At 35.3% G+C, this 15,909-nt stretch overlaps 1 protein-coding gene and 1 pseudogene across 1 annotated transcript; both read left to right on the top strand.

The window, feature by feature from the left end:
- Nucleotides 1–6,260: 6,260 nt before the first annotated feature.
- LOC113087501 (succinate dehydrogenase [ubiquinone] cytochrome b small subunit A, mitochondrial-like) lies at nt 6,261–7,894 on the top strand (the record flags this gene model as incomplete). The annotated part of the gene is made up of 3 exons (XM_026255592.1): nt 6,261–6,369; nt 6,829–6,979; nt 7,190–7,894. Coding segments are annotated over 3 exons (426 nt in total), but the record flags the coding sequence as incomplete, so codon positions are not given.
- A 1,248-nt stretch (nt 7,895–9,142) lies between these two features.
- Nucleotides 9,143–14,892, top strand: LOC113087485 (beta,beta-carotene 9',10'-oxygenase-like; annotated as a pseudogene).
- The last annotated feature ends 1,017 nt before the right edge of the window (nt 14,893–15,909 follow it).

The following is a 15,909-nucleotide window of genomic DNA, read 5'->3' as shown; positions in this document are numbered from 1 at the left end:
ATTATGCACAAGTTTTAATTAAGAAGTTGTTGATCATGAAGCTTCAGACAGGCATAAGTACATACGTTGGGTCTTTATGAATGTTAAAGACAGGGATTTATTTTCTGCACGTAATTAAATAATAATAATAAAAAAGATATGAGGAATTTACCCTATTATATCCGGGTGTTTTTAATCCAGATTCATTATCACAAAAGGATAATACATGAAACTTACCATATGTAGAGTCATAAAAATGGAACAGTGGATAAAGATTTTTATTTTATTTTATTATGAGTCAACCATTCTGAAAATACCCTTTGATAATTCTTCTGCATATCTTGCCACAACGTCTCTGGTATTTTTCTTTCAAAGGGCTCTCTTTTGAAGAAAGTGTTTGAAGAGAGAACTGAGGCATATTAGTGCGCATGCAACCTTGATAAGACTGAGACTGAATTCTACATCACAAGCTAGTGTTCCAAGTACACAATCAAATCTTTCATCACAACTTAACTAGAACATCTGAAGATTAAGCCATCAAAGCAAACAAACTCATCTAGTGGTGATTTCACACCGAAGAGATGGCCTTTATTCTTAGGTTCAAATTAATTAGTTAACAAAAAGATTGATCTTTTGCACAGTCGATATGTATGTTGTGAATAATTACAAACTAGTTTAATAATAATAATAAAAAAACAGTACTTACTAAAAAGATAGTGCCATAATAATGGAAAATATTGTAAAAAATATACACATTAGTAATAATGTCACGATCATCAGCTGGAGTGCCCATGAACTTCAGTAGAGGGCACTCCACTCAGGACTCACTCACTCCATTTCCCACAAGGCCTCATACCTGGGACTGATTGCACTCACACCTACACCCAGGGCCAGATTAACACTTTGTTGTACCCTGGGCAACAATATTCAAGGGCCCCATCATCACGACCCCAGGATCACCATAATATGGTCATATACAGAATATATTACTGTAATATACAGTAAATATACTCAATACTTCAAATTCTAACTGTCATCAGGTGTATTTTGATTTACAAATATTTAAATGCTCATAGAACTACAAATGCACTGCTATGTCCCCTATCAAAGACATTCACTCACATATGATGCTATGAAAACAAAACACATCAGCATCTGTATAATCTGGTAAAATTGACCACTACATTGAGAGGGAGGGAAATATTCTCCATTTTCACAAAAATGAATAAATGAGCAACCACTTTCAAACCATTGTTTATTTAACAACATTTATTCCCAATAGAAATGTATTGAATTGATAGAGCTATAACAGAAGACCACAGACAACACATCAAGAAACTATTTGGTCCTCAGCTCATTTTAAGCAGAAATCACCCTGACAGGGTGAACCTGTTGTAACAAGTTATTAGTCCAACACAAACAATTTGAAATCTGCCAGTTATCCCTCCACAACAATTTACAGCATTTTAATGAAGCTGGCACCTCAAACAGAAAATAAATAAATAAAATGCAGTATCACTATTATCTGCTCATAAACATTTTTATCCTAAACTCATTTTAACTTGTTTTAAAATAGAACAACAACCTATCACAGCACAATTAACCAGTTAAACATTTTAGTGCTACATAAACATTTAGAAATCTGTCAATTTCTCTGAAAAAGACAAGACAGAAATAAATGCTACATAATCTGGCAAAACACACAATTTTAGTCCTAAATAATGACGAAGTGCATGTTTGAATTTGAAATGCTCTTCGCTCTCCGGCTGTAAACGTAAGCTGGCGGTGTAGAAAAGTCCTGGCTAGCTGAGTTGTCCTCGTCGTTGACGGAAGCTGACTTAACAGAACTGTCGGCAACATTCACAGGAGTGAAGAAATGACCTATTTTAGGTATATACTTAAAGTTTTCTGCGTTTCTGATGTCCTTTCCTTTTTTAATTTCCGCTTCGCTCTCCCACTTAACTTCTCCATGTCAGATTTTTTTCTGTTGTAGCAACGCCTGACGTAACCCGCTCGGCGTAACATTTGACCCACCTCATGCGGACTGACCAATGAGGAGAGGGTCTTAACTTGGGGCCCTCTCTTCATTGGTCAGTCCGCATGAGAGTGACTCTCAACCGCTCTCAACTCATGTTCAAAGTCATAGGCAGCGCAGCGTCTCTTCTGTGCAGCGCGCAAAAGCCCGTGTTGACAGTTTGTTTAATATAAAGCGGGAGATTACCAGATACAGTATTTTGCTCGTGCCCCTTGCTGCCCTGGGCCCTTTAGAGGTCTTGTGCCCCTGGGCAATTGCCCAGTTGCCCGTATGGTTAATCCGGCCCTGCCTACACCTCATTTCCAAACACATGAATACTACAGAAAAACGCTATAAATTCTGAGCATTTAGGTACTTCTTCTTTAAGAAGATTAAATCTCAGCAAAGCCCTTTTTGTTGTTTTACATGTTATTTGTTTTCCTGGTTATGTAGATTGTTTAATCACAATGGTCTCTCTCCACCATTAACAACTCTAATGTCTTACCATGTTTTGACAAACAGTATAAAGCTACATCTAATCCCACAAAATGTAAGGACTTGAGATATATTTTTGCTGTTCAATATTTGATAATATTAAGAGTTTACACAGACAGTGTTTGGTAGTGTCCAGTCCGTTTTGCTTCAACGCATCAAAGGCTTTTGCTTGAGAGGACCCTGTCGGCTTCCTGTATGCTCTGATAATCAAGTAAGAGCATGAAGCTAACCTATCTGCTTCCTGACTTTAATTAGAATGGCTCGAAGCAGCCCTGCCTGCAAGATTTACACACACAGCTCTATCAAAGGACACTTTGTACTGAGCACACTAAACAACAAAGAAGGGCATAGCCTCAAAGCAAAGTATCAGACCTCTGCTGCCTTAAGATTAATCCTGTCATTTGGAGTCCTCTTACAATATCGTTTTTTTTTTTTTTTTTGGATTAGAAGGCAAACCAGATTTGGGCTTTTACAGTATTCAAAATCAAATAGATTTTAACTTTGTAAGAGTTTTTAAGAGTTTAAGAGCTAATGAAGAGCTATCTCATGCTATTGTCTAGTAGTAAATAGTATAGACCACTGGAGAAAATCATAAAGACAGTATTTGTATTTGGCAAACTTTTTTCCTTAAGTGATAAATTTGCTGAACAAAACAGTTTTGTTCCTTCTTGATGTATATCACGATTAATGTCAAATAGGATAAAAGATAAACAAGGTCAAAATACAGTACACACACACACACACACACAAAAACACCTTTTTAATACAAATAACAGCTCACAAATGTTGTGTTCTTTTGAAAAACAGAATATCATTCACGTTTCTTTCTGATTTATTTGACGTCATAATTAAACCAGTCAGGTTTACAGATGTGGACAGTCAGTACTGGAAACTGCCAGTTACCTACAGGTGCTGGTCATATAATTAGAATATCATCAAAATATTGATTTATTTCCCAAATTCCATTCAAAAAGTGAAACTTGTAAATTATATTCATCCATTACACACATACTGATATATTTCAAATGTTTATTTCTTTTAATTTTGATGATTATAACTGACAGCTAAGGAAAATCCCAAAATCAATATCTCAGAAAATGTTAATTACTTAAGACCAATGAAAAAAATAAAATGGATTTTTAGAAATCTTGGCCAACTGAAAAGTATGAACATGAAAAGTATAAGCATGTACAGCACTCAATATTTAGTTGGGACTCCCTTTTGCCTGAATTACTGCAGCAATGCAGCGTGGCATGGATTCGATCAGTCCGTGGCACTGCTCAGGTGTTATAAGAGCCCAAGTTGCTCTATATTTCTTTTTGCAGCCCGGTGAAACACACCAATTTGAAAAACTAATGGAATGCAAAATCGATATAAAAAACTGGATGACGAGTAATTTCTTACTGCTAAAGTCTGAAAAAAAAACAGAGGTGTTAATTATAGGACCTAAAAACTCTGCATGTATTAACATAGAACACATTCTAAGACTTGATGGCTGCTCTGTCAATTCTTCGTCATCGGTTAGGAACCTAGGTGTGCTATTTGATAGCAATCTTTCCTTAGAAAGCCACGTTTCTAGCATTGTAAAACTGCATTTTTCCATCTCAAAAATATATCTAAATTATGGCCTATCCTCTCAATGCCAAATGCAGAAATGTTAATCCATGCATTTATGACCTCAAGGTTAGATTATTGTAACGCTTTATTGGGTGATTCTTCTGCACGCTTAGTAAACAAACTACAGCTTGACCAAAATGCAGCAGCAAGAGTTCTTACTAGAACAAGGAAGTATGACACTTGTCACTTTAATTATGTATTGTAAGTGGATCATGGATTCTGCGCTGACGACACCTTATTTATTTACTTTATATCTTCAAGACTTAAATCCTCGTATGCAAATTATTGCTGTTACTATATTTGGGTGAGTTATTGCAAAACTTAATTGTAAACTTTTCATGATTGTGAGGTTTTTAACTGACTAAAGTTATGATTACTGACTTTATATATTTGAATGTTTGATAGACTTGATGACATCACTACTACTTCCGCCGCAAAAATATGATGTCATGACAAGGCTCATTTTTGTTCTTGTCCAGGGGGGCAGGGTTTCATATTTTATTGAAGCTTCCCCGGGTGACGCCATTGATTAGCGGACCCCCACATGCTGTTAGCATTCAATTGACTCCCATTCATTTTGGTGTCACTTTGAAAGCAAATAACTTTACATGAGAGGCATTTAAAGACTCCATTTGTCCATTACTTATTTCTAAAGAAACAAAAATATGTATAAAAGGCTCCATTACCTTGTATCTTACGTTATGGCCCGTAGAAGCAGTTTTTGTAAAAAGAGGCTAACGATTCCGTCATAACCTGCGTCTCTGTGTCGTACAGTAGAGAAATTACCGTATGGAAAGGAGGAGAAGCTCAACTTAATATGGCGTACTGGCGTTAAACTTTAAAATAAATAAATACTATGCAAAATGACAAAATAATTCATCAGAATACTTACCAAAATGTTCTCCTGTTCACGCTTGCCGTCTCTGCAAGATTCGGTGGGTGATTCAGATTTCTCTTGGCACAGCGATTAGAAGACTTACAGGTTGCTCACGTGACATCTACGTCATCAAGCTCAGTTTGAGTCTGCACAGTACGCCTGACCCCCTGAAGTGCTTACTTCTAATTGACTTCACTTGTCTCCGGTGAATCTAATGGGGTTACTGTGTCCATTTCTTTATCTTGTCATGCACAAAAAAAAACGTCTGCTTTTTCGACATTAATGAAATTAATTATAAGTTTAATGAAAATGTCGACCAAATTTTCATTTTGTCATCACTTTGAATCGTTATTATCCAATGATTTCTGTGTTTCAAAGTGTTCAGTTGACAAATTTATCTTCCGGTTTAGCCAATTTTGGTTAATCTTTAAAAAAAGAGTCTTTTACCATATTAAGTTTTGTAATATTCAAAATTATTTTATTACTGTTCCTTACAATGTACCATTCAAGGTAATATGCATTTAATGCATTGTAACCCTCTTAGAATGTTTTGTTTATTGTCTTTATGCTTGTAAATAAATTATTTATTATCATTATTATTATTAATATTATGTATTATTATTAATATTATTATTAACTACTGCTATGAAGCTATTTCTGTTAAAGGGGTCCTATTATGCTCTTTTAAAAAGTCTTGATTTTATTTTGGGTGTGTACTAGAACATGCTCTCAGGTTTTTCGAAAAACACATTATTGGTTCACATAATTTAGATTATTACAACACCTCTCTCCCAGTTAAATCATTGTGATATCACAAATCCCAGAAAATATGCGTTGTAGTCCAAACGAGTTGTTCATTGTAGTTTTTGAAAAGTGTTTTCCTGTTAATTCAAAATATCTCCTTTTGAAGTGGACTTTGAGCTTTGTAACTTTGCAGATTTCTTTTGTGCAAAGACAGCAACATTACAGACTAACTAATTTGAAAAAGTGAAAAAGCATAATAGGACCCCCCTAAAAGATTAAATACGTGCACTTTAACTCTGGTAGCCACCTACTCTCCCCCAGAGCGATAGATTATAGTTATCAAATAGTTATTGTGAAACAACGGACTCGTGAGAGAATGACTTACTGTTACAGAAACCTTATCACAAAAATATGAATCTGATCTGACCTTAACAGTAACAGCTTAATTCGTTTAAGCACTTTCTGCCAAAGATGACCGAATTAATATGGCACAGACATGTTAACACAGATTTATATACTTTTTTAGGCCTCTCTGCAACACACACACACCTGTCTCGTTGGTTGATTGCATATCAGAAGAATCGAGATGTTGATCTATTTCGATTGACAGAAGGGAGTATTCACGCAGCTTCATCACACTCCAGTGAGCCATATCTAATCATTGTTAAAAATGTATTTACATGTTTTTCCATGATTATTCTCTTCTCCATATGTAATGCTACAACAGTAATTCTACAATGAACACAAATATGGTGAACAATACAATAAACCATGATCTGTTGTTTGAACATTGCACATTCAGTAAAAAAATATTTTACATGGTTTTAATGCATTTACATTGGACCAAATTCTCTTTTAATATTTTGTCAAATTAAGACTGAAATGAAGACATTGCCATTTAATGCTCAGTGTTACTATTTGAATAATGAAAAATGCAGTATGTTTGTATTATAAAAATGAAGATCAAATTTCCTTTTGTGCAAAATACTAGGAGGCTAATTATTATACTAATTATTTTACTTCAGTAAAAAATATACTGTTTCTTAAACTCTTTTATTACAAAGGATGTTAGCAAAATTCAAATTACTGTTTGTTTTTACAGCTGTCTCAAGTTCAAGGGCAGCCTCCAAGCACTGGACGGGTGAATGGGTGTTGAGGATCGTTCTGTTAGGTATGGCTCCAGCCGCATACCTGTGTCCTGGTCCACCAGTGGATTACTCTATTGCTGAAGCTCTCACACTGCAAGGACACTGGTAAGAGCGTGTGTGTATCTCTCACTCCTGTGTATCTGAAGAACCTTGCTTTATGCTTCTTCGGTTGTTTTATTGAAGTTGTATATTACTGAGGCACCTCAGTCATCAGTGAGGTAATGCAGTATTTAAATTAAGGAAATGTCTTACAAACACTGTTTGTATTCTATATTTAGTTCATTCCTTTATTTCTGTGTTTTTGTCCTTCTGCAGGGGGATTGGTCAAGTCCTAACAGACTATGTCTATGGTGATGATAAGGTCAAGCTGGCTAAAGCTGGCGTCTTGTTGCTGTCCACAGCCACGTTCTTTGGTCTCTGCTATTTCAATGACCATGATGTTGGTCTCTGCAAGGCAGTTGCCATGCTCTGGCAAATATGATGGTCAGAATTAAACTCACTTGAAAGATTTATCACCATTTTAGGTACTTGTCCAAGTCTTTTGAAAAGGTAAATAGTAAATACCTTCAGTTTAACAGGAGACATTCTGTCTCTTAAAATGTTACATGTTTGAATACAATTTAGTGATATTTCACAAAAAACATTGGAATTGTTGGCTAAATGAGGAGCAATGTGAAATATCCTTTTCTTTTCACATTGCTCTTCATTAAGCTAACAATGCTCTGTTCATGATCTGTATTTACTGAGCATTTCAGATGAGCACAACGGTTGTTAATAATTAGCTCTTCTGTGAGAAAACAGGACGTCTCTTTATGAAAGATTCTATATAGTGACTGTGTTAGTTTTTATAATTTCAGCAGTTATTGTTAATGTCCAGCAGAGGTCAGTGCTTCTCGGTTTTATTGGGAATGCATGATCATATTCACAGTGTCTGTGGAGGTCGCATCTGTGCTTACAATATTTTTAAAACCTGCACATTTCCTTGAACACACTTGCTCATTTTGTTTTATTTTAAGCATGATGATGTAATCTTCTTATTGATATTAAGATGGAAATACACAATCTGGTTTTTGTACTGTGTATAAACTGCTGAGATTTAATATATTTTGTTTTATTTTCAAATAGCTTTATGCTTATATTTATATAGAATTAATATTTATAGTTTACTAACCACAATTGAAAATAAATCATGCTGTAAAACCATGAAAATAAATTATGCTGTAAAACCATTGAACTGTCTTATACTCTTTGTTAGTAGTGGGAATCAGCAAATATTTGGAAGTGTATGCAATCACATGATGTGATCAAAAATTTTTAATTATTGCAGGTTTATATTTGTTCAACATTTTTTTACTTGGCACCAGCAACTGAGAGTTTAATATTGAACCATAAAGACTAACAAACAAATGGCAGATAAGCACTAAAATCTCCCTCTAAGTGCCAAAGTCACAAAATTGCAACAAGATGTCATATTTAATAAAGTAGACTGTATGAAATTTAAAAATAAATACATTTAATTAAAAATAATCTGAGGTGACATTTAGATGCATAACTGTTTAATGAAGCTCAGAGGTAACATGAATGCCTTTACATTGCAAAATTACAGCATAATGTTATGAGATTAATGTGAAATGTTGGTAAAAAAATTATACTTTTAGTTGATACAATGATACTTTTGCATATGAAACTAAACCGCCTAAGGTGTCAGCGACTGTCTTGAGTCATTCAGTCATTCAAGAATTAAGCAAATGACTGTCTTCATGAATGGCTCACTGAATCACTGGGATTCATTCGTCATCATTTTATGGGAGGAAAATGCTTAACGTGAAACTTTGCGTGTTGCGTTCAAATTCAGGCCACATAATTTTGTCTGTATAGTACAATTTATTGAGAAAGAGTAGGCTTACACCTAAATTGATCAATTTTGCCAATTAAATGAGTTTAATTGGCAAAAAAAAAAAAAAAAAATCTAATAATATCAAATGTCAAACTAACTTTACGGCAGTACAAAGAGCTGTGACATTTACCATGCATTGACAAATTACCTCAAACAAATAACAAGTACTCTTTTTTTTTTTTAATTTAGGCTATATATATATATATAGCCTAAATTAAAAAAAAAGAGTACTTGTTATTTCACATCACATCCCAGCTAAAAAAAAAAAAAAAAAAAGAGTACTTGTTATTTCACATCACATCCCAGCCAGCACCGCACCGCACCACACTGCCCTCCCCTCCACTGCTGTGTGATATAATCCTGTGTGATGTAACAGGGTTGGCATACGATCAGACTTACATAAAAGGAGCTTGTCTCATTCCATCTGCGTCCACATAGCTCTTTACAGTTTACAGTACATCTTCTTCATCTGATCAAGGGTGCAGCCTCATTTCTCTCTACAGGATGTCCAGCAAAAAGCCTCAAACAATTGGTAAGAATCTGAGAGCTTTTCTGCACTGATGCACATGTGTTGTATGTTACTGCACAGGCTTTGAGATTATTCATAAATGTGTTTGTGTGAAGCAACACAGTGTATTAAAGCACATTCCTGTGTTTCAAAGCAGCTGCTGTGTTCATATGAGAGAGGACGGGATGTACTTCAAGTCCCATGGCTTTTGAGTGTTAGGTTTAAATTTAGCAGCTTAATTATGAATAACTGAATTTAACTACTTTTGATTTGTACATCACAACATTGACTTTTCTGAAAAAGATGTCTCTGTATGTCTATGTCGTTGCTTCATTATTTATGCATTAGTGTATCACAGTACATGAGAGCGTGTAGAGTAGAAAGGGACTTGTTTGTCTAGAGGTAATGCTTCTCTATTGTAAAATCGCTGACTCTCCGCCATTTCAGCTCTGTCATTTGTTGATTTTAATCCTTTACTTTGTTGTTTCACCTGACATAAATGATGGAGCGGATTAGTATTTCTGCAAATCTGTGACTTTCTATGGCTATATCATTTAAAGGGGTCAAATGATGCTTTTTTTAAAAAAAAAGATAATTGTTAGATGTATTTGGTGTAATATAATATTTTGACGCTTTAATGTAAAAAAAACACATTATTTTTAAAATACTGTACATTATTGTAGGTCCTCTATACCCCGCATCTCTCAAATGCCTTTTATTCCACATAGTGACATAGACATGTGGGGGCGTGTTTGAATGAGATGTTTTAGGGAGTCGTGGCAGAGTCTTAAATTTGATAAAGAACATCTCTTTGGATTTGAGACTTTAGTCTTTGCAACTTTACAGATCTTCTTTATGCACCAAGAGCTTGTAACACTACAAAGAGAAAGAAAAAATTGAAATCACATCACATGACCTCTTTAATATAACTCTGGGTTAGCTAACCTTGCAGTTAAGATTGTTGAGGACCTCTATAAGTGTCAGTAACGCTTATAGAGTCCCATTTTTTAACATAAGTAAATGGATTAGCTAAACTGAACTAACAATGAGCAATGTATATTTTAAAGAATCTATTTGTTTTTACTGATGTCAGTAAAAAAAAAAATCATTTTTGTTGATTTACTATATTAACAGTAAACATATGCAGAATTACATAAAAAAAAGTCTAATTCATTTTTTTTTATTTCTTAGTTCACAGTGCATTAACTAATGTTAACAAATATGACTTTTAATTTAACAATATATTAGAACATTTGAAGTTGAAACATACTGTAAAAGTTTTGTTCATTGTTAGCTGACGTTAACTAAAATTATTGTAAAGTGTTACCAAAAGTGACAACATTCAAAATGGTATTTTATTACCATTATCAAAATTTCAGAACATTTGTATTTACAAGTACATCTTTTTTCTTTTAATCTTTTTTTTTCATGAACAGATTCTGATCTTTCAGCTTGTAAAGCAATCAGATTTTGTATATTATGTCAATTACGATTTGTCATCTGGAATTTTACAGCTGCTGCTCAGAAAACATACTTCACAAAAGTGCATGGGCTGCCAGACATCACACCCTTGGTAAGTTCGGTACAGGAGACACCTGAGCCCATCCCAACTGCAGTTAAAGGCACCATCCCATCCTGGATCCATGGGAGTCTGCTGCGGAATGGTCCAGGAAAGTTTGAGTTTGGGAATCAGCAGTGAGTATGCCCATATGGTGATATTTTTTCTTATCATAATCACTGTAATGTGAGGAATAATACAATATAAACACATTTTATAATCTCTGTTTCTTGCAATAAATAATTACCATAAAGCTAATGACCCATGTAAACTGGTATAATTAATCATTTTTTTGCAGTGGTAGAAGTAGTAGGTAAAGTAGGCACAACCATGACAACCTTTTACAGAAGACCGTTATTCTAAATTTTGATTTGTGATCCATTTGATCAAAATTATTATATGTAATTCACACTCTCACATGAACATTCAGGCTGACACTTGCAGATGTAAATGTTTCCTCAGCTATAACCACTGGTTTGACGGCATGGCCTTGATGCATCGCTTTCAGATTGAGGACGGTCAGGTGACATACAGAAGCCGTTTTTTGTCTAGCGACTCGTATACGCAGAACAGCGAGAGGAACCGCATCATAGTTTCAGAGTTTGGCACTTTGGCTTTACCTGATCCCTGCAAGAACTTTTTTCAGCGCTTCCTGTCCAGATTTGAGATGCCAAGTATGTAGAAATTGTGAAATACATGTGTGACAGTAAGAAAATTAACTTGTTTTGCTGACTGCCATGGTGAAATGGATCTTATAGGTTTAGAAAATTCAAACATCACGAATAGCTGACGGTTTTAAAAATGTTACAAAAAGCTCATTCTGTTTTCTGAAAGAGTAATAAGGCATGTCTCTGGAGGGCCTTGCTCAAGAGCAGAACAGGAGTGGTCAGATGGAAAAATCATCCTGGTTGATCCTGGTTTATGTTAATAAAAAAAATCGGTTGCACTTTATTTTACAGTGCATGTACTTATATGTACTTATAGTGTACTTACAGTGTATTTATCTAAGAAAGTTCTGGTAATATAAGGTAACTATATGGGGTAGGGTTAGGTTTAGGGGTAGGTTCAGGGTTAGTGCTTCATTACTGTACATAGTTACTGTAATTACAGTACATTGTACATAAGGAACAGGACTGTAAAATAAAGTGCTACCAAAAAATCTGATAACAAGCAACTACTGTGTGTAAAATTTACAGAAGTACCTTTGAAATTTGTTAAACATCAAAGAAAGTAGTCAAATAAAATGTTTTAATCAATCTCTGCCTGAAAAAAAGAAGAAAAATATATTTCTGACACTAATTCCCATCTCTCCGATTCCAGAGCCAACAGATAATGCCAGTGTCAACTTCGTTAAATACAAGGGTGACTACTACGTCAGCACAGAAACAAACTACATGCACAGAGTGGATCCAGACACTCTGGAGTCCAAACAGAAGGTATGAAGAATAACCTGCCTATATATAGTCACCAGCTTTGACCAGCCTGTCATGTCTATGAAGGATGATTGTTTGTAGGTGGACTGGAGCAAGTTCATTGCTGTGAACGGCGCTACTGCTCATCCACACTTTGATCCAGACGGCACAGCTTACAACATGGGCAACTCATACAGAAACAAAGGTTAGATTCCAGTCTCATCCTTATGTGCTGACCAATCTTCAGGAATAAGAGGCTTGATGTTAGGCTGTGATGTGTTTTACAGGGGCTTTCTATAACATCATCAGGGTGCCACCAGAAAGAGACGGCCCAGAAGATACTCTAGAGGGAGCCAAAATATTATGCTCTATTGCCCCTCGTGACAAATCCAAACCCTCCTATTACCACAGCTTTGGTGAGTGAAGAAGAAAATCTAGAATGACTATCATGTGTGATTTTATTGCACAGCTACTGTAATAGAGTCATGTGTAATTTTATTGCTAGTCACTCTGAATGGTATAATCATGCAGCACTGAAAAGCCTGTTTTATTTTCCTGTACCTTTCAGGCATGCCAGAGAACTATGTAGTGTTTATCGAGCAGCCCATTAAGATGGATCTGTTTAAGATAGTGACTGGCAGACTAAGGGGGAAATCACTAAATGAGGGGGTTTACTGGGACCCCAACCAGGAAACCATATTCCACCTTATTGACAAACAAACCGGAAAGGTGAGACAGCAACCATGACAATAGTCTCACAGAGGCACTGAGAACAATGAGGAGCAGATGGACTTCTCGTGGTCTCCATATGAATGTATTAATATATTTGTTTGCTGAGTCTCCTGGTTCAATGAAAGTTGGCTGAGAGCATAAAGATAATCATTCTTCAGGCGACTTTTCCACTTTAACCAACTAATCTGCATCTCTCTGCAGGAGATGCCAGTGAAGTACTACACCAAGGCCTTGTCCACCTTTCATCAGATCAATGCTTTTGAGCAGGATGGATTCCTCATGCTAGACATGTGCTGCTCTGACGATGGCCAGTCCATAAACAACTTCCTCATCCAGAACCTGCGTCAATCAGGAGAAACATTGGATGAGGTTCTTCCTTAAACTCTCTTTGTCTTTGTCTTACTAATAATCTTAATAATGATAACCTCGGCAACAGCAACACATTTCTAAAGCACAGATTTATATAATTTTGCATCCTGTAAATCACATTCTCGTTTGTTCTGTGGCTCTCTGTTTCTCTCAGATGTATAACACCATGAGCCGGCCATTTCCCCGTCGTTTTGTGCTGCCTCTCAACATCACCAGTGAAACCCCACTGGGACAGAATCTCAACACACGGCCTGAGAGCACCGCTACTGCTGTCTGCCGTAACAAAAATCAGGTGTTGTCTTAATGCTGCTTCCGACACTACTGGGGTCAGCAAGATTTTATTTTTCAAATATTTTTATTCTGAAGGATCATGTGACACTGAAGCCTGGAGTAATGGCTTCTAAAATCACAGGAATACAGAATTTGACCATGTATTAAAATAGAAAACAGTTATTTTAAATTTGAATAATATTTCACAGTAGTACTGTATTTTTGATCAAATAAGTGCAGCCTTGATGAGCATAAGGGTCATATTTCAAAAACATAAAAAATCTTTTGAACAGTAATGTAATTATACAGAACTTTGTGTATTAAGTCAAAATCTTTTTATTTATTTGCTCTTTATAACAGTGACTCATACATGACACAAAAGTGCACTGGTTTATTGGAGAGCCTTCATCTCTTTTAGGACTGCTAAATGTTTCGGTTTTTTTAGGTGTTTTGCACATTTGAAGATCTCCATGGCGAAGACCTGAAAGACTACGGTGGTTTGGAGTTTCCACATATTAACTACGCCAGATATAACACCAGACCTTATAGATACTACTATGGCTGTGGCTTCCGTCACCTAGTGGGTGACTCTTTAATTAAGATGGATCTGGAGAGCAAAACGTTCAAGGTAAGATCAAATTAACTGGATCATGACTGACACCTACGTAAGTATTGACAATAATTACCAACAAAATATCCCAACATTTTCCTGTCCACTTGGCACAGAAAGTTAAGAGTGCGTGTTTGCTAAATAAATGTGTTTTACAGGTATGGCGCCAGCCTGATCTTCTACCCATCAGAGCCTGTCTTCATTCTTTCACCCAATGCTGCAGAAGAGGATGATGGAGTCATCCTATCTGTGATCATCACACCAGTTAAGGTACAGTACAAAACAGCCCGAATATATGTAACCTTTACAAAGAAACATAAGCTCTATCATCTACCTGCTTTATAAGAAATGTAAACATGTTGACAAAAGTCATTTGAGATATTGTTACATTGAATGACATTTATCAATGCATCTTCTGTCTTAACCCCTTCATTCTCTTCTCTCTGTAGGACAAGAGTACTTTTCTTTTAGTGGCTAGAGGCCAAAACATTTGAAAGAGCTGGGAAGAGCCGAAGTGCCTGTTCAACATTCCTTATGGATTCCACGGAGTCTTTCAACTCCAGTGCATGAAGCTTTTCAGATCCCTCCAAAATATGACAGTTACCACACCAGTCCCCTGCTACCATTACAAGCAAGAGACCAACATAACAATATTTCTATGAAATCAGTCCAAAGAGATCCTCCACATATCAGCCTCATATTTAAAAAAAAGAAAAATAAATACTTTATATTTACAGTTAATTACTAATTAATTAGACATTAGAGTCATATTTCTAGTTCTTTATTTAGAATTAATTAACAGCTTAACAATTTTTCTACATATTTTTTAAATGAAATGTTTAATGTACTCAAACTTTCAACACATTTGCACATTACTTATGTTTATTCGGTGTTCAGTAACTCGACCCACCCAGTCAAATTGATATAATGAGGAGGAAGTAGAATGGATACTCTGATTTTCACAGCAGCAGAAAATTTTATTGTCTGTATTTAACAATAAGAATAGTAAGATTGTGAGATCTGGAAACGTGTTGTTTCTGGCTCCCACATGTAATGTAATGTAGGCTTTGCAAAGAGGCTTTCATTTATGGGAAGAAAAACAGCTTGAATTCTGTGGGTCAGAAAGAGGATGAAAATCATAATGTAACACTGAATTATGGGTTTTGGTGCTAAACATTGTGGTGAACCACAGGCGGGAAACACTTTTATGATCATAAAAAAAAATTATAATCTCTTTAAAATAGTGTTGAAAGCACACCTCATATTGATGCATAAAATATTTATCTATAAATAGTCTGTCTTCAATATTTTCTTTTCTTTTGTTTTATATATTTTCAATTGTGGACTGTGAACTTATACTGCACCACAATATGAAACATTTGTGATTTATTTTATTTGCTCAGTATTGTATCCGTTAAACAATGCATTGTTCATACAGTATAAAGTTTGTTTCTTTTACTCTAAAACACATGTGAACATACCACTAGATGTGAATGTGAACATGGTTTATATGATTCATTAGGGTTTTCAGACCTTCTTCCTTAAATGAGAAAAAAAGTTCATTGCATTGAACGTTTAAACAAATAAAGGTAAAACCCAAAAGTGAATAATAACAATAACAAATATTGATAAAGTTTTTTTTGGTTAAATGACCAAAAATTATCTCTCTACAGCATATG

This window comes from Carassius auratus, chromosome 5 (assembly GCF_003368295.1).
Source record: "Carassius auratus strain Wakin chromosome 5, ASM336829v1, whole genome shotgun sequence".
Lineage (NCBI taxonomy): Eukaryota > Metazoa > Chordata > Actinopteri > Cypriniformes > Cyprinidae > Carassius > Carassius auratus.
The sequence above is the reverse complement of the archived record's forward strand: the minus strand, read 5'-3'. Positions and strand labels throughout refer to the sequence as shown.